This window comes from Dromiciops gliroides, chromosome 3 (genome assembly GCF_019393635.1).
Source record: "Dromiciops gliroides isolate mDroGli1 chromosome 3, mDroGli1.pri, whole genome shotgun sequence".
Lineage (NCBI taxonomy): Eukaryota > Metazoa > Chordata > Mammalia > Microbiotheria > Microbiotheriidae > Dromiciops > Dromiciops gliroides.
In genome coordinates, this window is record NC_057863.1 from 558095249 (window position 1) to 558117304 (window position 22056).

At 40.8% G+C, this 22056-nt stretch overlaps 1 protein-coding gene across 12 annotated transcripts in view; it reads right to left on the bottom strand.

The window, feature by feature from the left end:
• The window catches only part of DLG2 (discs large MAGUK scaffold protein 2), a 2692860-nt gene that overhangs the window by 226337 nt on the left and 2444467 nt on the right, over positions 1-22056 (bottom strand). For all 12 annotated transcript variants that reach the window (XM_043992745.1, XM_043992737.1, XM_043992735.1 and 9 more), the window contains one exon: positions 5082-5196. In XM_043992745.1, coding sequence (XP_043848680.1) covers positions 5082-5196 — 115 coding nt within the window. The remainder of the gene's footprint in view (positions 1-5081; positions 5197-22056) is intronic.

Sequence of the window (22056 nt, forward strand, 5' to 3'; positions counted from 1 at the left end):
AGTCTTTATGTTCCCTCTCAAATTTCAAAATTAAAGGCTTTTTTTCCCCTATGGAAAATGTTTTAGGCAACCTTGAATCATTAGCATAGATGCTTTGGGGTGTGCGGTGGTGGGGAGAGGGGCTCTTAAAATCCCAACTGCTTAGACCAGCATGGAAGTTCCCCAATCATATCCATGTCCTGTAGGTTCAGAAGCTCAATGGCTTCCTGGATTGAAGAACTTGCTAATGCCTTGTAAAGCATTTTTGAAAAAAAAAAAAAAGGTTTATCAATGTTTTCAACATGTTTTTATTTACTTTTAAGATACTACAACTATATATTAGAGAGTCACAGAGCAGGAAATGCACAATACAGAGAAGTCCAGGATATAAATGAAACATGCCAACCCCATCCCCTGTTACATGTACAGTTCTATGCATAGCAAGAGTCATTTCTATTTGTACACAACCATCAAAGCATGTCAAGCAATCTGCACAAAAGGCAAGAAGAGGAAAGAGGAGTACAACCAGATTGGGAATTTGGTGTTAGGAAAGCAGTCCCCCAGAGAAGCCACAGAGAAAGCCTAGCTCTGGAAGGGCAAGGTGCCCTTCAGCAGTAATTCAGGCAAACAGGGTGATACACTAGGCTGAGGAAGATCACTGAGGGAGACCTGGCTGGGGTTGGGGAGCAGGCTAGCATCTACATACAAGCTATATAGAATCATTCCAACTGGGACTCCCAATAGGAGTCGGGGAGGAGAGGAGGTTGAGTGCAGGGGAGAACCACTCTCAAAGGAGATGGAGGTTTGTGGGGGTACAGACACCATTTTGAGACGACTAAGTAATTTCATACAGGCCAAAGAGTCCCCCTGCTTTCTGGATTCAGTTACTAGAAATTCTACAGCAAGGGTTCTTAACTTTGTTGGTGTTACAAACACCTTTGGCAGTCTCATGATACCTAATGGATCCCTTTCTCATAATCTTTTTAAATGCACGAAACAAAATACAAGATGACAATGGAAACCAATTATATCGAACCAGAGTTTTCAAAATGTATTTTAAGAAAAAGTTCATAGACTCTGGGTTAAGAACTCATTTTCTAGAATCTCTGCTTCTGGGCATAGAGCAAGAGAAACAGAGACCTGGGCATTTAAAACCGAGAAAACCAACTACTCAGATTCAAGTGATCCATAAACAAACTACTGTTATTAAGTACCCACTATGTGTCACATTGCCTAATTCTAAATTGTCAGTCAGGTTTGAGTTGACTTATCATCATTAATATTGTTTTTGCTGATTTTAATTTAAATTGTTTCTCAGTGCTGAAAACAAGAAAGCTGCCCTAATCCTTGACCTAAAACCAGTCTTTTCTAATAAATACAGGACATGGGGTAGTGATTATCTTATGAGAGGAAGAGCACTGGGGAAGCAGTGTGTACAGTGGAGAGGGGATGGCACTAAGGGTCAGGAGCCTTAAATTTGGGACCCAGCTCTGCTACTAACACTTTGTTGACAATGACAAAATCTATACACCTTCTTTGGGCCTCGGTTTCCTTTTCAGTAAAATGGGAGAGGAGTTCAGCCACAACAACCTTTTAGAGTGCTTATAAAGTTTACATAATGCTTTCCTCACAACAACCCTGTGAGGTAGGCAGACAGTATTCATGGATCTTGGAGATGAAGAGGACCCTTAGAGATCACCTAGTCAAATCCACCTCTTTTTATTGAAGAAACAGTCCCAGGCAGGTAAAAGTGACTTGCCCAAGGTTGTCTGGTCAGAACAGAAAGTGCCAGAGGTTGGATTCAAACACAGTGCTTTTGACTCTGAGTCTGAGACTTAGAGACAAGTCCAAGGTTCTTAACTTTTTGTGCATTGTGGGCCCAAATAATGTTTCTAAATGAATAAATTAAAATTATTGATATTGAAAGATGTAATGTTTTTGTGTGTGTGTTTGATCCCATCCAAGTTCAAGAATCTTATTGAAATTTAACTCCAAGAACCTTTAGCATTCCATGGACCCCAGGTTAAGAGCCTCTGGGGGAGGTGATCTCTAAGGTACCTTCTGATTTTAAAATTCTACTACTCTAAGTGACATGTCAAGAACACTCTTGAAGAGACTTTAGGATGTGTCTCTCACCTCTAGCATACTATAGAAACCCTAATTTGGATTATTTTGAGTAAACATGAAGTTGAAGTAGCAAAATAAATACAATCATCAAGAACTAGTCAGTTAATGCTCTAGTTGAAGCAAGCTGAGCCAAGTTATATTCATTAACACATTTTCTTTGCAAAGAGATTCCCTTTCATTTTATTTCATACAGGTCCATTTCCCTTCTTTCACTTATATTTTCCAACACTTTATAATGACACAAGACTTTGCTTGGTCTCTATCTAAACAAGTCATAACCAGTGCCCAAAAAGGGACCACTTTGGAGTGTTATAGAAGTATATAAGCCAAACATAGCATTTCTATATATCAGTCATTATTCACAAGGGTGATGGGCCATGGAAAGCAACTCCCTCCCTCCCTTCCCTTTCTTCACAAAAAAACAAGTAAACAAAAAGAAAAAGAAAAAGAAAAAAGCCCACTATATCAAGGGAATGATTTCTAAAGAGCTATAATTTGGGGAATGTTTCTGGGAAGTATGTCAGACCTTTTCAAAGAACTTGAATTATCAATTTTTTTGGAGGGGAAGAATCTCTCCAAAGATGAACATTACCAAGGAGATACAATTACTTTAAAAATCTTCCTTTCATATGTTTGTACTACTTTTCTATATTATTTTAAGGATTCAAAGCCTATGAGTCTCAGTAATATCATTTGCAACTAAGAGCTATTATCTCCATATAGCATTTTCATATCATTTGTTTTAGTTTTATTAATCTTCTATAACAAAATGAAAATGACTAAGCTATTACCAACATAGCTTAACAATCTGGTTATAGTACATTAAAGATAATTTTTCATACTTTTTCATTTTAAAAAATAGCCAATGACTTAAAAATATTTTATCTTCACTTTAGCCCTCCTATCCCATTATCTGGGAGTTAAATGATTTATCTGTCTTCTGCACTAGACCTATTGGATTTTCCCAATTCAAAGCCTGAGGCAAACACATTTTCAACTTAAAAAAAGAAAAAATTCTTGTAGAGCAAAGAGCACTGGTACCACAGTACTCAAGGAGAGAAGATATGGAGACAAATGGGGGTCATTAACTTCCCATCACAGTTGAGATGTTGCTACAACAGACGGGCTCTGGGGTGATTATCAGCATTCCTTGCCCAGATTACACAGAGGTGTATCGAGATAATCTTCTGAAAAGCAGCCGGCCAAATTTGCAAGGGCGACATATATATATATATTTTGTTACCTCAGGCGTTCTGAGGTTCTGTAGGCCCTTCGATTAATAAGGGCCTCTCTATGTGTCAGGGGGCCCAGCAAATTAAGGCCCCAGAGAACCTGTAGGCTTCAGGATTCTTGCTCCCTTCTTCCCCCTGCTGTGCCTACCTAATACACACAAAAGATAACTTTACAGCCACATTTGAACCAACATGACATGTTAATTAAAGTACTGTCATCTGGGGTCTATAACAAGCACCTCATGCTAGTAAAAGAAAATGAAAAGCAAGGCCCAATGCATATTATACCTCAGCAGCAAAAAATACTTAGGATTAAGCGAGGATTCCATGTGTAATTTAACTATAGCAAGCCAACATTCTCCCCGCCCCATCTAAGTGTGGAAATTCCATTTCCATTAGTTATATTTGCTATGCACTCCCTCGACCCCCATTTTGTAGCTCAATGTAAAGTCATTTAAAGTGAAGAAGGGACCTTAGGGGTAACATGCACATTGGTAAATTGGCATGAATAAGATTTATGGTCCTTACAAATATTTCTCAAGTCAGTTTAAGAGGGCTACGTGTGCTAGACGGTGAGGTGCGTGTTATAGGGCAGTGGGGATGTACTACCATCTGTGATGAACAAATCCTGGTATGCATTTAAAACTCAAGATTCTTTTCCCCCCATGGCAAATTATACTGCTCTGCCAGCAAAGAACCAAATGAATTTTGTTATTTAGGAAATGACCGATAGGGGGAAATAATCACCGAGTATGGCCAAAGAGCAGTGAATCAGAGAGGTCTCTTTGAATGTCATAGGGAAATGAATATCTGCTCCTTTTTTAGGCCAGCAAGAATAATTTAAGAATATAATCAAAACCCAACGAACAAAATTTTCTATTTCCCATCAGTATGTCAGAGTGAATATAATATTTGCCAAGAAGGCCAAAAGAATTCCCAAATACGGCAATGAAGACTGTTGAAGACAAGTTAAAACTGTCTTCATTCTCTCCCCTAAGTGCTAAGTTGCCAGCATTTAAAACCTTTCTTCCCACTCCTTCCCTACACCATGCTCTGATCTGTTTTCCAGCAGCCCTACAACACTAGCAAAGACTAATTTAAGAGGAAAGCCTTCCTTGAAAAGTCTGATCCAAATTCCAATCCCACAGAAGGCTCAGCTCATACTGGGAAGGGGGAAAAGTTTACACCCCTGCTCTTATGGACTTTTCACACTTTGGAAGTTGATGTTCAATCCAAGAAAATGGGAACAAAGCCAATCTTGCAATAGGCCATGCAGCAAAGATCTGACGGAGAGGACAGGGATGGACAGTAATCTGTATCCTAACAAGAGTCCTTCATTTGCCAAAGAAAATCATTGACAGGGGCCTGAGATCAAAAGCTTTGACAAGTAGCATGCTTTGGACCTTTAGTGATGGCAAAAAAGTGAAATAAAGGATTATTATAAAGGAGAGGGTCATGTAAGAGCCAAACCCAAAATCACAGTTATTTTAAGCTTTTGTATGGGCTGTTAACTGACATTTTGGAATTTCAAAAACCTCTCTCAAATGGTTATCAAATAAAGGTCATTGGCCATGGTTCAATTGGGCATTGCTGCATTGGTAGCTGTTGGGCTTACTGAAGATGTCACTCTGTACTACATAGTTAAGTATGGAGCTTTACAACATCATGTGATGGTTTCCATTCATTCCCAAACCAATTAGGAAGGAAAATGGGAGACATGCAAGAGTGATTCGAGAAGCCTACCTGACATAGAGTGAGCGTTTCTGATTGGTTCTCAGGGAGCCGGACCCAGAACTCATGCTGTGGTTCATCATCTGCTCGCGTAGGTCATGGATTTTTGCCTCGAATCTAGCGTAATCTGGTGATGGAAACAAAAGGGGCAACATTGGTGACCACTGGTGTACTTTAACAGTGCTACACAAATAGAAGACTCATTCAGCAGCATTCCTGTGCTAAAGGTGGGACCCACCAGAAAGGGAAAATGCAGTTTGTGCATGTCTCAGTACCTTCACAAAATAACAGGGAGGACAAAAACAAACAGGATCCTGAAGGAATACACAAGTTTGACTTTCTAACTCTTTATCTCCAAATATCTAAGGAGAAATATTCATCACTTCATCCATCCTACCATCTATTTATTAATTAAAACAACAACAACAACATTTCTTAAGTATTGATTATATGCCAGGCACTAAGTTTGGTTCTGGGGATACAAAAACAAAAAGATAACCGACTCTACCTTCAGAAAGCTTATATTTTATTTGAAGAAAGACTCCTCTTCCCAAGTTCAAATCTGACCTCAGTCACTTCCTAGCTTTGTGACCCTGGACAAGTCACTTAACCCCATTTGCCTCAGCTTTCTCATCTTTGAAATGAACTGGAGAAGAAAATAGCAAACCACTCCAGTATCTTTGCCAAGAAAATCCCAAATGGGGTCACAAAGAGTTGGACATACTGAAAATGACTAAATATATGTGTATATACACGCAATTCTCATGTACTTGTGTATATATACATATATGTATAATTATTTCTATATGTATAAATAGGTATTGGTACATATCTATATCTATAATGTCATTTCCAGGGAAAGATGCTCTCCCCTGAAGGGCTCACAATTGGCTTCTTGTAGGTAGTGTCCCTTGAGCTAAGTTCTCTATTTTTGGGGGGAGGTGCAACGAGGGTTAAGTGACTTGCCCAGGGTCACACAGCTAGTAAGTGTCAAATGTCTGAAGCTTCCAAATTTTAACTCAGGTCTTCCTGATTCCAGGGCTGGTGATAAAGCACCACCTAGCTGCACCCCACCCATTTTGAGCTGAGTTCTGAAGGAAGTTAGGGATTCTGTGTTTTGGGGTTTTTTTTAGGTGAGGATGATTGAAATATAAAATTGAGAACCAAGAAAGAATCCTGAAATTAATCTCATTTAATTCCTTCCTTTTATAGATAAGGAAACTGAGGCCCAGAGAGAAGTGATTTACCATTCCCCCTGCTCAGTAATTTTACTTGTCTTCCTATTGCCTCTAGGAACAAATGCAAACATCTATTTACAAATACAAACACCACGCATTTAAGACACAAGGTTTGAGCTCAGGTCTGATTATGTCACTCCCCAGCTCAAAAAACTGCAGTGGCTCTTCTTTATTCCTCCCCCCCCCCATTATATCCCCTTTCAAACCCTCTATATTCCAGAGAAACTGGCCCCTTGCTATTCCTCAGCATCCTGTCTCCTGTCACCTTGTCTTGGCAGAACTTGTCTCCCAAGCCTGGAATGCATGTCTTTCTTAACTGTGCCATTAGAATCCCTAGGCTCCTTCAAAGCTCAGTTCACCTACCACCTTCTACATGAGTTCTTTCCTGATGCCCATATTTGCTAGTGCTGCCCTCCTTTGACCCCTGCAAATTACTTGGTTGTGTGTGTGTGTGTGTGTGTGTGTGTGTGTGTTGTATATACTTACAAAGGCCAGATAGCATAGTATAATGGAAAGAAAAAAAAAATCACTGTGTTTGGAATCAAGGACCTGGGTTCAAATTCCAGCTCTGCCCTTTATTATTTATTTGAGCCTCAGTTTCCTCCTCTGTAAACTAAGAGAGTTGGACATCCTGGACAACCTGCAAGATTCCTTTTAGTTCTAAATCTATGATTCCAAAACCTTACATACCTCTTGTCTCTCCCATAGCAGATAAAATTCTTGAGGGTTGCCGCTTTTTCATTTTTATCTTTGTATACCCATCACAGTACCTAGCACATAGTAGGCATTTAATTAACAATTGTTTATTGATTGATTGCCTGAGGTCACAGAGGTAGAGTACAAGATCTGGAATGCTATCCTATCCCTTCTGATTTCAATTTGAGGGCTTTTTCTACTACATAATACTGGTTAGTGCCTAACAGAGGACCTAGTGAAAGAACTGGGAGGAATGGATGGAGGGAGAGGTCATTGACAGCTGGTGGGAAGCACTGTCTCTGCCGACAAGCTAAAACACACTGTCCTTGTCTAAAAACTTTCCAGAATGCCCGCTAACATAGGTCAACAAAAAAGGAAGGCCTCTGCAGTCCTTCAAAGGGAGGGTGAGTCTTAATCTGATCTGACAGCCTCAGAGAATGGTCTCCACAGAATGCTTGGTGGCTGTGAAGGCCACCATTAAATTTCATTAATTTTTTTTTCTGCCAGGCTACCACCGGAGGTTAAATGCTTTTGATCACCCTTGCTTTCATCCCAGCCTATGAGGTGTGGAAAAATCCACACGGTAGACCTTGCTACTTCATAGGGGGAAAATAAACACCAGAAAAAAAAAAAACTTGGTTTGATATGTGAAAAATCTGACAAAGATGAAGCAACTCAAGGACAACTGAATACAGCCACTGAAACAGAGTCTTGAAAGGAGTGGCTATAGCTCTCCAGGCAGAAATGACTTATTCAGACCATTCTGTGTTGCTAGAAAGGGCTATGGTAAAATAAAATCCCAAATTTGTCATTTCTTAAATACTTCCTAATAAGGATATTCTATGATTTTTGGTAGGAAATTTAGAATAGTGAGCTAGGTACCAGCACACCTGGGTTCTAATCCCTGCTTAGCTACTAACTTGTTTAGTGATCTTGGGCAAATCATGCCTACCTTAGATAATTCATCTAGAAATGAGGTAAGTGGTGCCTGAGTCCACTACCTTGTTGCCTTAGACTGGGGACAGAATGGTTGACACACAGAGCTCTGTGTCTGGATCTCTCCTCCCAGGAGGACAGAATAAAGTGCCAAGTAAAACATAAAATGATGCTGCCTCTGGTCATTTTTTTTGCATGTTACAAAGCCTGTGTTCTTTCATCTCTTATTCTCCAGCCCCTCCCACCTTGCTTTCGCTTCAGTTCTACTGCTTCCAAACTGAGAATACCATCCTTTTGCTTTCCCCCACTGTTAACTCTTCAATTTCTGCCTTTGACTTTTGGATGATCTTATTGACTGCTCTTTTAATCCCTGGAACAGAAATTATACTTGAGCCTTCTTCCTCCCATATCACACCATTCTAGCGCCATTTCCAACAAGACCATTGATTCTCCCTTGCCTGCTAATCATTTAAGAACCAACCAGACCTATCTACTAGTCCTCTCCCCACCCAAACAGGAATAATGCCATAAAAATAAAAATTTAAGATAACACAAGAATACAAGGAAAACAAAGGAACAAGAGAAAACTGGGCTAAAAGAAGAATGACTGTATTCTGATGTCTGAAGGACACTTACATTGAAGAGAGAGTCACCTCATTCTGCTTGGCCCCAGAAAACAGAACTAGGACCAACAGACAGAAGTGGCAGGACAGATTGTTACTCGGTATAAGCAACTTGCTAACAACTAGACATGTCCAGAAGGGCGGCCTCAAAACGTCAAGAGTTGGGGCAGCTAGGTGGCACAGTGGAAAGAGCACCGGCCCTGGAGTCAGGAGTACCTGAGTTCAAATCCGGCCTCAGACACTTAACACTTACTAGCTGTGTGACCCTGGGCAAGTCACTTAACCCCAATTGAATCACTAAAAAAAAAAAAAAGTCAAGAGTTTCCCATCACTAAATGTGGTTAAACATAACTGAGGTGACTAGTCTCTGGGAATATTTTAGAGAGGATTCATGCTTCTCCAGGAGTTGAGCTAAATAATCCTTAAGGCCTCTTCCAACTCTGTGATCCTATGATTTTATGATTATCTAGAATTGGAGATGCTTCTAGGAAGAGGGGAATCCTAAACTTAACTGTGAATAATTAGGGCAATAAATGTAGCGGGTCATTACTAATAGCATTAGTTTCATATTCTATCAACAGAAATGGGGAAAAAACCAACAGAAATAACTAACTTTCAATTAGTTCTTTAAGGTTTAGAAAATGCTTTCCTTGGGGCAACTAGGTGGTGCAGTGGATAAAGCAAGGGCCCTGGATTCAGGAGGACCTGAGTTCAAATCTAGCCTCAAACACTTGACACCCTGTGTGACCCTGGGCAAGTCACTTAACCCTCATTGCCCTCCCCCCTGCAAAAAAAAAAATGCTTTCCTCATAAGACCCATGAGTGTATCACAGTTAACGTCAAAAGTGGGATTCAAATTTAAAGTCAAGATATTGTACTCTAAGATCGGTCCTTTTTCTACTATCTCATGCTTGTCTCCCATCTCCATCCCTCATCACCACTATGATGTCATTTTAATGACTTTTACTCAAAGACTGGCTTAATTATTCCAGAGGCTTAGACGAGAGAAAGTCCTGGAGAACTCATTTCCATTGTGGGTCTTTCTGCTGTGGAGCCATGCTATACAAATCTGCCCTGGGCCTTTTTCTTTCACAGACTAACTGACCCCAAATCCTTTAGTGCCTTCTAGTGGGTTCTCTACCCCACTGTCCTTCCACTGCTCTTATTGATCTCTGAATTATCTTCATTTTTTTGTATTTTCTAGTCACAGACTAGTCTAGACTGGAAAGAGGGTTGGTCGATCATAGATGCAGATCTGAGAGGCATTCTATGGGTCAGTGAACCCAACTCTTTCATTTTGAAGATGAGGAAACTGAGCACAGGAGAATTAAAGTGGTTTGCCTGAGGTCATGTCCCTCCACAGTGGCAGAAATGGGATTTGACTTCAGATTCTCTGCCTCCAGATGCAGGGATCTTTCCTGAGGCAGTACTCTTATGGGGATTGCTATATATATATGTATACTACATATGTATCCTACACTCCAGAATTCCTGGTATGATGTTTGTGTAACAGGCCCAAAGGGTGGACAGAAATTAATGGAAGAGCAGAATGAATCTCATTTGGGAATATACACAGCACTTTCAACTATCCCTAGCTTCTCTTTGTCATTAGAGCCCAACATTTAAAAAACCAGTACTTTCCTGGTGTTACTTTGGTGTGGGGAGCACCTAAACTGCACGTGATCTGAAGCATAGTGGAAACATTTATGGAGATTTCAGGGTGGTAACTGGAGAAAATATATTACCAACAATGATGTGTGCAAGAAGCACCATAAAAGGCATCATTAAGGCTACAGATGACTAAAAATCACAGAATTATAGAATTTAAGAGCTGAAAAGGACCTCAGTAGCCATCTAGTTCAACCTATACACAGAAGAAATACCCACCATAGGGGGAAGCTAAGTGGTACTGTGGAAATAGCAACAGCCCTGGATTCAGGAGGACCTGAGTTCAAATCCAATCTCAGACACCTGACACTAACTGTGTGACCCTGGACAAGTCACTTAACCCTCATTGCACCACCAAAAAAAATAAAGTAAAATTTTAAAAATTTTTTAAAAAGAAATATCCACCATGACATTCACCAAGTGAACATACAAGCAAGATCTCCAAAGAGGAAAAGCCCACTACCACGCCAGACAAACCATTCTACTTTTGGACATCTCTAATTGGTGGGGAGTTTTACTTGTCATTAAACCTAAATCTGCCTCTTTGCAGCTTCTAACTATTGCTCCCATTTCTATCTTCTGGACCCCAAAAGAACAAGTCAAATCCTTCCTCCCCATGACAGATCTACAAGTATTTGATGACAGTTATCACGACTCCCCTTAATCTTCTCTTCCACAGGCTTTGTGAATTCCTTCCTGAATTCAGTTGGCCCTCATATGTCATAGATTCAAATCCTTTTACATTTCAGTTACCCTCCTCTTAATACCATGAAGTTTATTAATGTCAAGAGTGGGCTGATCAGAACTGAAAACAATGAGATCCAGATAAAGTCTAATGAAAGCAGACAAGAGTGGCACTGCCACCTTGCTGTTCCTGGGAACTGTGCCCCTCTTAATGAAAACCAAGAGAGTGAGGATTTGACTTGGGGCCCCTGAGGATAGAAATGGGAGCAATAGGCAGAGGATACAAAGAGATAAAAGTAGGCTTAACAATGAAAACTCTGCCAGATAAGCTGTTTTGGCTGCCACATTACACTGCTGACTTATAGTGTTACTGGAGTCTGCTAAGAACTCCAGATCTTTTGTAGAAGAATTGTTTTCTATACAAGCTCCTCTCATTTTATATTGTCATTCCTGGTTATCTCCCATTCCTCCTGGGCTGACTGTCACTGAAACAGTTTAGTTTAGTCCATGGAATCCTCTCTTTTTTCTGTCCTTTGAAACACACTTTCCCAAAATTGAGGGTGCATATGGGATCATGGACACTAAGACGGAGTCATGGCTTCCCCAGTCTACCTATTTTGGTTCCCATCATTTCTACCCCAGCAACAATTTCCTTACTGTTAGTAAGAATAAGATCCAGATGGAAGTGGGTTGATCAGACAGTGAGAATAAAGGATAACAGACAATCAACTCAAGTGTTATACCCCTTTTTATGAAATGTGAAAAAAGAAGGTCTCTGGCATATTGGATAGATTCTCTGTTGAAGATTTATAGAGAGACAAGAAGAATCACAGAAAGTGTGAAGACATTCAAAAAGGGCAACCAGAATTGGGGAGGGTCTCACACATCAGCTGAAGGAACTGAGGATGGTTAGCTTGGAGAAGAAAAGACTCAAGGGGAACATAATAATTGTCTATAAAGACTTAAAAGTCTTCCATATAGAAGGGTGACTAGACTTGCTTGCTTTGACCCCAGACAACAGCTAAGAGCAACGAAGGCTGCTGAGGTCTGTTCTGATTCTGTGATTCTATGAGAAGACATGGTTGGATTGCAATCTGCTCCAGTGAATGGAATGCCCACACCTTTGGGACCCCAGGCCTATTGAAATATTGAAGCATTAGGCTTGCCTATAAAAACTCCATCTATCTATGATATCCAGCCACTGTCTTATTCAATACATGCTTCATTATGACCCTGGATTTCTTCTTGACATATTATGAAGCTATCCTGAACTTGCCTCCTGAAATTCATCCTGCTATAGTTGCTCGCTTTTCCAACTGGTCACTTATTTTCATTCTTAATAATACTGTCAAAGGTGCTGAAAGCCTTACCTAGGATGCTGCTGCTGCTGCTGCAAAACAGAATGAATATAAAGGCAATTTAATCTGCAACAACCACCAATATCTCGCTATCCCCTTTAGAATAGCACTCGGATATTACTTGTTAGATATTTTTCTGGGGGATTTTTTGGTATCAATTATCATACTGCTAAAAAAATGTTCTCAGAACACGAATTAATTGCTTCATGAAAAACATTCACCTTCAGACAGTCACTTTCCCTCTCAAATAGAAGTGGTTTCTTTTATTACTCCTATTTCTATGCAGATCTCATTTAGTTAGGCCAATCTAGACGTAGAGGCAAAGGGATAGTGGAAATCCCTATATTTGGGATCCAAAGAATGGGAATCACTTTAAATGGCCAAGTGACCACAAACAAGCCATTCACCCCTCTCTCCCCACCATAGGATGGATATGGAAGATGAGGAAGAGGTAGGGGGAGGAGAAAAAGAACTGGAAGATTTGGGTTCAAATGTCAGCTGAGCCTGGGCAGCTGGGTGGCATAGTGGATAGAGTGCTAGGCTTGAAGTCCTGAAGATCTGATGCTAGCTGTGTGACCCTGGGCAAGTCACTTAACCCTGATTATCTCAGTTTTCTCATCTGTAAAATGAGCCAAAGAAGGAAATGGGAAACTACTCTAGTATCTTTGCCAAGACAATCCCAGATGGGGTTATGAAGAGTTAAACATGAGTGAAAATGAGTGAACAATAACAATTAACATAAATTTAGCGAGGAGATAGGTAATAACAAATGGAGAACAAACATTTGGACAGCTAGGTGGTTCAGTGGATAGAGTGATGGGCCTTGATTTAAGGAAGACATCTTTCTGAATTCAGATCTGGCCTCAGAAACTTACTAGCTGTGTGACCCTGGGCAAGTCATTTAATCCTGTTTGCCTCAGTTTCCTCATCTGTAAAATGAGCAACAGAAGGAAACAGCAAACCACTCCAGTATCTTTGCCAAGAAAACCCCAACTAGGGTCACAGAGTCAGACACAACTGAAATAACTGAAAACAGCTGTGCTGTCTACTGTCTTGTGATTCTTGTAAGTCATTATTTTTGGCCTCATCACCCCCACTTTTAAAATGAAGGGGTTAGACTAAGAGATCACTAAGGTTCCTTCCAGCTTTAAATCTCATGATACCTCACAGGGTTCTCCTGAGAGAATCATTTTGTAAAGTGCTACCTAAATGTAAGCTGTGATTATTATACAATCTATTCTGCTGCTGCCGCCTGGATTCAGGGACGGTCCTTCAGTGGAATTTTTTAATAGCCTGTGATGTTTAGTGACCTTCTTGGGGGCTCAGCAGGATTGTGTTACCTGCTTTTAATTTCATTAGCTTTCCTAGCTGCATCCTATAACCATTCATCATGGCGGGGTTTGTTCACGGCCTAGTCTGCAAGAGAGCTTTGCCTATCTGTGGCAGGCAAAAATCGACACCTGCACGAGCTCAGTGGCCTGGGTCTCCTGGGTTTTGTTCTGAACTGACACTTGGCCAGCACAGAGACCCAAGTCTGACATACCCTGAACTACACTTTTGAAGGATGGCACCTGGGCAAAACTTAACAAGGAAACGGGCAAACTATATTTAGGAGCCCAGAACACACTCCACTGGCTGTAATAGTAGTAATAATAATAATAATAACAACAACAACAACAACAATAACACTTAAAGGTTTGCAAAGTGCATTACAAATATTATCTTATTTGATCCTAACAACAACTCTGTGAGGTAGTTTCTATTATTATAATCATTTTACACATGAAGAAATAGAGACTGAGAAAGATTAATCGCCTTACCCAGGGTTATGCTCCTAGTGAGCCACTGAGGGAAGATTGGAACTCAGGTCTTCTTGATTCCAAGTTCAGTTTGCTATCCATTATACCACCTACCTTCCTTGACTCAGGGCTAGAGACATTGGCTTTGCTAGCATCCTCCCAGGTGGGAGATGAAAGGAACTTTTTATTTAGTGGTGGGGACAATACTCAATCATGTCAGTGTGCAGGGAGATAGAAGAGAGACAAACAGAGTTGGAATGGACCTTGGTGGTCACTGAAAGCAATTCTTTCACTTGATAGGTGAAGAAACTAAGGCCCAGAGAATGACTTCTGTAAGCTTACACAGAGAATTAATGATGGAGCTAGGACTGAAAGGTCACGGAATTAGAGCTCAAAGAAACCATTCAGTCCAAACTCCTCATTTTACAGATGAAGAAATTGAGGTTCAGGAAGAACTTGCCTACAGTCACTCACATAATCAGAATTAGAAATGAGATCTGAACCCAGGCCTTCTGACCTGAAATAAGGTCTCCTAAATCATCTATTCATTAAACAAACATAAAATAAGCACCAACACCATTCTGGGCTCTGAGGGAGGGACAAAGATAACCCAGAGCCAGTCTCCACCTTCAGGGAACTGCACTTTAAAGGGTGGAAAAGATCCATTATGTACAATGATAAATAGAATTGAAAAATAACTAAGGTTTGCAAAGTTCTGCACATATGCTCTCTCATTTGACCACCATTTGTTTTTGCTAAAAACAATGCTGTGTGAGGTAAGTACTGCAACTATTATCCTGATTCTACAGATGAGGAAACTGAGGCTTAGAGAGATTAAGTGACTTGCCCAGGACCATATAGGTGTTTCAAGTAGGATTTGACTCTCCTATCTTCCTGACACCAAGCTAGATACTCTTTAAACTGTGATGTCTCATGATGAGGAATACACAAGGGATAAAGAGTGCCATGAGATCAAATGAGGGAAACATTACTTTGAGTGGGGGTATCACAGAAGGCTTCATGGAGGAGGTGATATTTGAGGCTGAGCCTTGAAGGATGGGCACATGAAGATTCCTGATGAAACTTCCAACTTGTGCATTTGTGTATATATGTGTATATTGTGTGGTTACACACATATGTACATAGATACACATAGATACATACATCTATACACATATACACAATATGTGTCTGTGTTATATATACATATACATATATAATGGCGCCCAAGCAATCACAGGATGGGTGTGGGGAGGGAGTATTAAGGGAGGCATGGTTAGATCATTTAATGGGAGGAGAGCATGAATAATGCCCCTGCTGTAGGTCTGATTCCTGAACTGGCTCTCCTTCCTCCATATCAAGTTTTCATCTCTCTCTCTCTCTCTCTCACTCACACACACACACACACACACACACACACACACACACACACACACACACACACACACCATTCATGTCCATGACCTGGAATTTCTCTAACATAACCCTAACCGAGCAATCAACTAGCCTGAGCTGATCTCCACACATGAGGGCAGCCTCCTTAAGGAGTCCACTTACTGTTTAAAAGAAAAGCCAGGTGAATGTGCACACCCCATCATACCACTAAGGTCCTACAAGGTAGGGAGAAGCTAGTTATCATCAGAGTCCTCTTAAAAATGAAGAAACTGAGGCAGAGAGCGACTAAATCATTTCCTAGAGCTTACTTGGTTCCTGGAAAAGTTGGATCCAGCAGCTGCTATGTGTAGTGACAGAGGTGATCAGTTCATATACTTGGCTTCCAGTCCTGTCACTAGCAGTGACTGACCAACTGTGGGGCAAATTCCTTTGCCCCTCTCTTAGCCTCCATCGCCTCCCCTGTAAAAGCCAGGGAGTTGGATTGGATGAATTCTAAGCCCCCTTCTAGCTCCACCATTCAGTGGCCACGAGGGGGGATCAGGTAAATAACACCCCCACCTCTTACCTCAAACCAGAGGAGTGATCATTTGTTCAACAGGCCTCCACAGGAAAATGCCCCAGTCATCTGATTTTTAACAGGCGCTTTGGTAAAATACTCATTCGAATTCTACAATCCCTTAATTAATTAATCGTTTTCAATAGTTCCAGTTGCAAGGCTTTGCAATCTCCTCAGACACATGGTCTGTGAGGCTTCCTGTTTTCACTTTACGACTCCAGGTTCCGCAGATGCCTGCTCGGTTTCTTGTTACCTCTTTAATTAGGAGGCTGCCATGGCTGGTTTCCAATAGCTGGGCTGAGGGCTGAACCCTCTTTACATACTACTCTGCCGGCCTTTAATTCCTCAGGCAAGTCTGTGCGCCTCTCCCTGCTGTATGCATTCTCCCTGCTGTTGACATCACTAGACATGACCTCCACGCAATAGCTCCCTGCCAGGCAGACTATGGTCTTGCTAAGTTTTCAACCCACTTTTCATCTTCTCCACCTGACTTAGCACATTTCTCAGGTTGCCAACCTGCTTTGACACACTGAGAAGCGGTGGAATTTTCCACCATGGGAGACTCATTGATCCTTCGCACTTGACTCGAATCTCCTTATGTTTGCTTACAGTAAAACTACTATTAACCAGAAGCCAATTAACCAGAATCGGCATTAGCAAGGTATTTGCTGTTATTTTAATTCCACATTTTATTTGCGTCAGAAAGAGGCAGATGCCAGGGCACATTAAGCCCCATTTCCTATATCATCTACATAATATACATATATGCACACACATATATGTAACTAAATAATAATATTTTCATTGACAATAATTAATAATTCATATGTCCACATCATGTTATGGTTTTCAAAATTCTTTCCTCAACCATAACAATGTAAGTTAGAATACGAGTTATGACACCCATTTTACAGATAAGGAAACTGAGGCCCAGCAAAGCCAAGTTACTTGCCAAAAGTGACTTGGATCTTGTCGTCAAAGCCCCCGTGATTTGCACTCTACTTTGATGCCCCCATTCTCTGAGCATCCAAGCAAAACAGGTTTTAGACTCACAGAGTATCAGAGATGGAATGGACCTTAGGAATCACTGAGGTCATAATTCATTAAAGAAATGAGACAACTAGGACCCAGCAAAGTGCAGACTTTGCATGGTGTTGTGGAAACTCCATTTGGCAGAGTCGTCTTGGACAAATCATTTCATTTCTTTAGGCCTCAGTTTTCTCATCTATAAATCAGAAGACACTGGGCCCAAGTTCCTTCTGTCTCTAACATTATGATCCTGGCTTATCCAAAGTCACACAGCTAGTTAAGAGAGGGAGGTAAGGGTCAGGTAGGTGGCGAAGTGGATAGAGCACTGGCCCTGGAGAAAGGAGGACCTGAGTTCAAATCTGACTGCAGACACTTAACACTTACTAGCTGTGTGACCTTGGGCAAGTCACTTAACCCTAATTGCCTCACACCCCCCCCCAAAAAAAAAAGAAAAAAGAGAGAGAGAGAGAGAGAGAGAGAGAGAGAGAGAGAGAGAGAGAGAGAGAGAGAGAGGTAAGACTAGCACTCAGGCTCTCCATATCTTGCCACTGGACCCAGATGGCTCCGGAGAAGTGAGGCTGATGACTTTGAACAGCTCTTCCTCATTTAAATTCACTTCAGTGCAAGTCATGACATCTATCATGGTCCTTTTCAATAATGAAGGACAACAACAACAACAACAACAACAACCCACATTCCCCAACTACTTCCATACTCTTTCTACTACCTCCCAAACCTCCGTTATAAGTTTGTTGTGAGACCCAAGTGAAATCCATGATTGTTACCAGAGCAATTTTCTGCGTGACTTGGCTGAGAAAGAAAATTCTCAAATAGGTCTCGGCCTAATGCCTAGAAAACAATTCTCATACGTGTGAAACGAGGAAGGAATATAGATGAAAGCAAACATCGGTGTGAATCCCCAAACTAGCATTTGCCTAACAGACTGAGACATTCTGAAAATGAGATCCCTCATCCCAATTTGACTTCACATAACCCTTTTCTCATTGGTCCATAGGAGGGCGCAGTAAACTTTCTGAGCTAACTTTTGGCCACTTCAATGACATGACAAGGAAAGACCAGACCTTTCCTATACATTTTGATTATTTTGAAATTTGTCAACCACAGAGCAATTTTGCCTTCAAATTTTTCATGGAATCACAGAATTTTAAAGTTGGAAAAAACCTTTGAGGCTATTCAGTCCAACCCAAGGGTAACTAGGTGGTACAGGGGACAGAGTAATGGATCTGAAGTCAAATCTGGCCTCAGACTCTTACTAGTTGTGTGACCCTGGGCAAGTCACTTAACTCTGTTTGCCTCAGTTTCCTCATCTGTAAACTGAACTAGAGAAGGAAATGGCAAACTACTCCTGTACCTCTGACAAGAAAACCCCAAATAGGGTCATGAAGAGTTAGAAACAACTGAAAAAAAAACCAACTTAACAACAGCCCAACTCATCTTTACATGAATAATTTTTACAACATACTTGACAAACAGACACCCAATCTTTCCCACTACTTACTGAAGCAGCTCGTTTTACTTTTGTGGAATTCTGTTAGGAAGTTTTTCTTTCCCTTAAGCCTAATAGCCCTCTGTGCTATCTTTTTACTCATTGGCTGGAGGGTCAATAGCTCTACTGACTCTTCTAGGTGACAGTTCTTCAAATAATTGAAAATAGGTATCATGCTCTCCCTACCCCCAACCTCAATCTCTCTTAATTCTAGTGCCTTCCCTCTCTTAATTATTTCCTATTTATCTTGTACATAGCTTATTTATACATATTTGTTTGCTTGTTGTCTCCCCCCCCCCCAATTAGACTGCAAGCTCCTTAAAGGGCAGGGACTATTTTTTGTCTCTTTGTTTTTTTATCCCCAGAACTTAGCACAGTGGCTAATACACAGTAGGAACTCAGTAGATATTTATTGACTAAATGACTGAGTCTTCTCTTTCCTAAAGGTAGTCAGTATCTGAGGACAATGACCGCAAGGTTGAAGGATGGAACTGGGAAAGAGTTCTATCAATGAACCTCACATGGCATAGTACTGAGGCCCTTCCACCTTGCGGTTATCCTCCATAGATAATGACCACCTTTAGGTCCCTGGGCAAGTCCCTTCATTTCTGTGGGTCTCAGTTTCTTCCTCTATAATAAAGTTGTACCCAGGGCAGCTAGATGGCACAGTGGATAAAGGACTGACCCTAGATTCAGGAGTACCTGAGTTCAAATCCGGCTTCAGACACTTAACACTTACTAGCTGTGTGACCCTGGGCAGGTTACTTAACCCCAATTGCCTCACCAAAAAAATAAATAAATAAAGTTGTACCCAATGGCTTCTAAGGTCCCTTCTAGCTCTAAACCTGTGATTATCTCTATGCTTTTCAGATTAACATTCTTCAAATGTGTCACCCAGAACTGAAAGTTGTAAACTTTCTAAGCTTTTGCCCATTTGAATGATGCTGACAAGAAAAGAGCAGACACTGCCTATAAACTTTTGTTTTTTGGACAACGATTTCATACCCTGGGACCATCCCCTTCCTAGAACTCAACACCAAGGACTCTCTTACTGCAGCCCAAGATTGAACAGCACTGACTTTTGGAGTTTTGCAATGCACATATCCCCTACTGAACTACAAAATAAAACTCCCTTTTCATACTGTTTGCAGCCCAGCTGAGCATCTCCCATTTTCTATTTGTGAAGGTGACTTTTTTATGACAAGTTTCAGGCTTTACAAGTTTCTCTATTAAATTCCATCTTATATCCAGCTCAATGTTCTAGCCTCAGTCTTTTTGGTTATCAACTTTTTTCACTGACAGTGCTTCAGTTATTCCTCCCAGTATAATGCCATCAGCTTGCCATTGATGTCTTTATCCAAGTCATTGATTAGAAAAAATGTCAAGTAGCATAGGGTGAATGATAGATCCCAGATTATTCCACTGGAGACCTCTGGCCAAAATTACATCAAACTATTAATGGCCACTCTTTGGGTCCAACCAACTAGCAGGTTCAGAATACAACACAAAACCATAACTACCTTATAGCTCTTTATCTTGTCCAAATAAAAAGCCTGATAAAATGTGGGCAATCCGTATCTATAATGTAGTCTGATTAAACCTGGTACAAAAGAAAAATGAGGATGGTCTAACATGCCCTTTTTTTATGAGGCAGCTAGATGTCACAAGTGAATAGAGTGCTTGGTCTGAAGTCAGGAAGACCTGAACTCAAATCTTTCTTCAGACACTTACAAGCTATGAGAGTCTGGAAAGTCACTGTCTGCCTCAATTTTTTCAACTGTGAAATGGGAATAGCACTTATCTTATAGGGTTCACTCATTTTTAGTCGTGTCTAACTCTTCGTTACCCCATTTGGGGTTTTCTTGGCAGAGATCCTGGAGTAGGTTGCCATTTCCTTCTCCAGCTCATCTTACAGATGAGGAAACTGAGGCAAACAGGATTAAATGACTTGTCCAGGGTCACACACCTAGTGTTTGAAGTCAGATTTGAACTCAGAGAGATGAGTGTTTCTGACTCCACTGTGCCACGTAGGTGCTTGAGAGCTAGATTACCAAGTAGAATTTTAGTCTGTATATTGTATGGGTATGTAGAAGTTTAGTTCAGGCCCTTATTCCCTTTCACCTGCACCGCTGTTATAGCCTTCTAATTGGTCTTCCTGCCTCCACCCCTTCTCTCTTCACAGTGGCCCAAAATTATCATCCAAAGGCACAGATATGATCTGATTAGCCTCCCCAGCTGAAAAACCTACAGGGGCTTCCTACTGTCTTGAGGATAAAAGATAAATTTCTTTCCCTGCCTGTCATTAAACACCTTCCATCATCTGGTTCTTTCCAGTCTTATAATATTCTCCTTCATGATCTCAATATTGCAACCAAACTGCACTCTTAGATATTTCCCAAAGGCAATGCCCTATTCTGGTCCTCTGCATATTCCCCAAAGCCCTTTCCTTGGGGCTAGTGTGTATTCCCTCCTCATCTACCTCTTGAAATCCTTGTTTTTCTTCTTTGACTCAGTTCAGGAACCTCTTCCTCCTTAAATCTGTCCCTGATCTTTCCACTTCTCAAACCTCTTTTCCCCCAACAACTTTTCTTATACTATGAATTAAAGTACGTCGGGCACTTTGCTAAGTTTAAAGGACTGTAGAAATGCCAGTTATCATTATCAGCATCAGCACTAGCAGCTCTGCCCTTACCCATCTGGGTGACAGTGGACACATCACTTCACAGTCACAATGACCCATGCATTATAAATAAAGGTTCCAGGTCAAAATGTTGATGCTTTGTGATGTTCTCCTCTGAAATGCTAAAAGGAAGTCATGAACTTATCATGGTCTCACTAAGTTACATATCATATGTTCTTCTGTATTATTAGCATGCCTATATCTTATTATCCTAACAAATGGTAGGCTCAGTAAGAACAGGAATCTTTTGTCTTAAACAACCTTTCTCTTCTCCCCAAGCCTGGACAGTGCTATGCACATGGTAGTTACCTAATACATATTTGCTGAATTGAATTTAACTGAACCATTCAATGAGGGAGAATTCTTGGTTAGATTGAAAACATGCTGTATCAATCAAATTACAAAAGATGACACTGGGATTTTGGTCTGATGGAAAGATAATTAAAACTATTTCTGCATCACTCATGTTCACTACTCCCACCTTATAATACACGGCGAGCTCCTAGAAACCAGGGGCTGGGTTGGTTTTTCAACTTTGTGCCCCTCCCTCCCATCATCGCCTAAGCCTAGCAGAGTGCTTTGCACACCATAAGCATTTAATAAATGATTGTTGAATCTAATTTAATTGAGCAAATTATAGCTATAGCAAACATCTTCATAAGGCAATAGATTTCAAGCTGGGTGTTTAAAGATTTTCCCATCCAACAACCCCTTCATCAAAGAGATGAAGGAAGTAAGGCCAAGAGATGTGAAGTAACCTTGTCTAAGGTCATATAGCTAGGAAGTGGGTGAGCTGGGATTTGAACTCGTCTTTAATT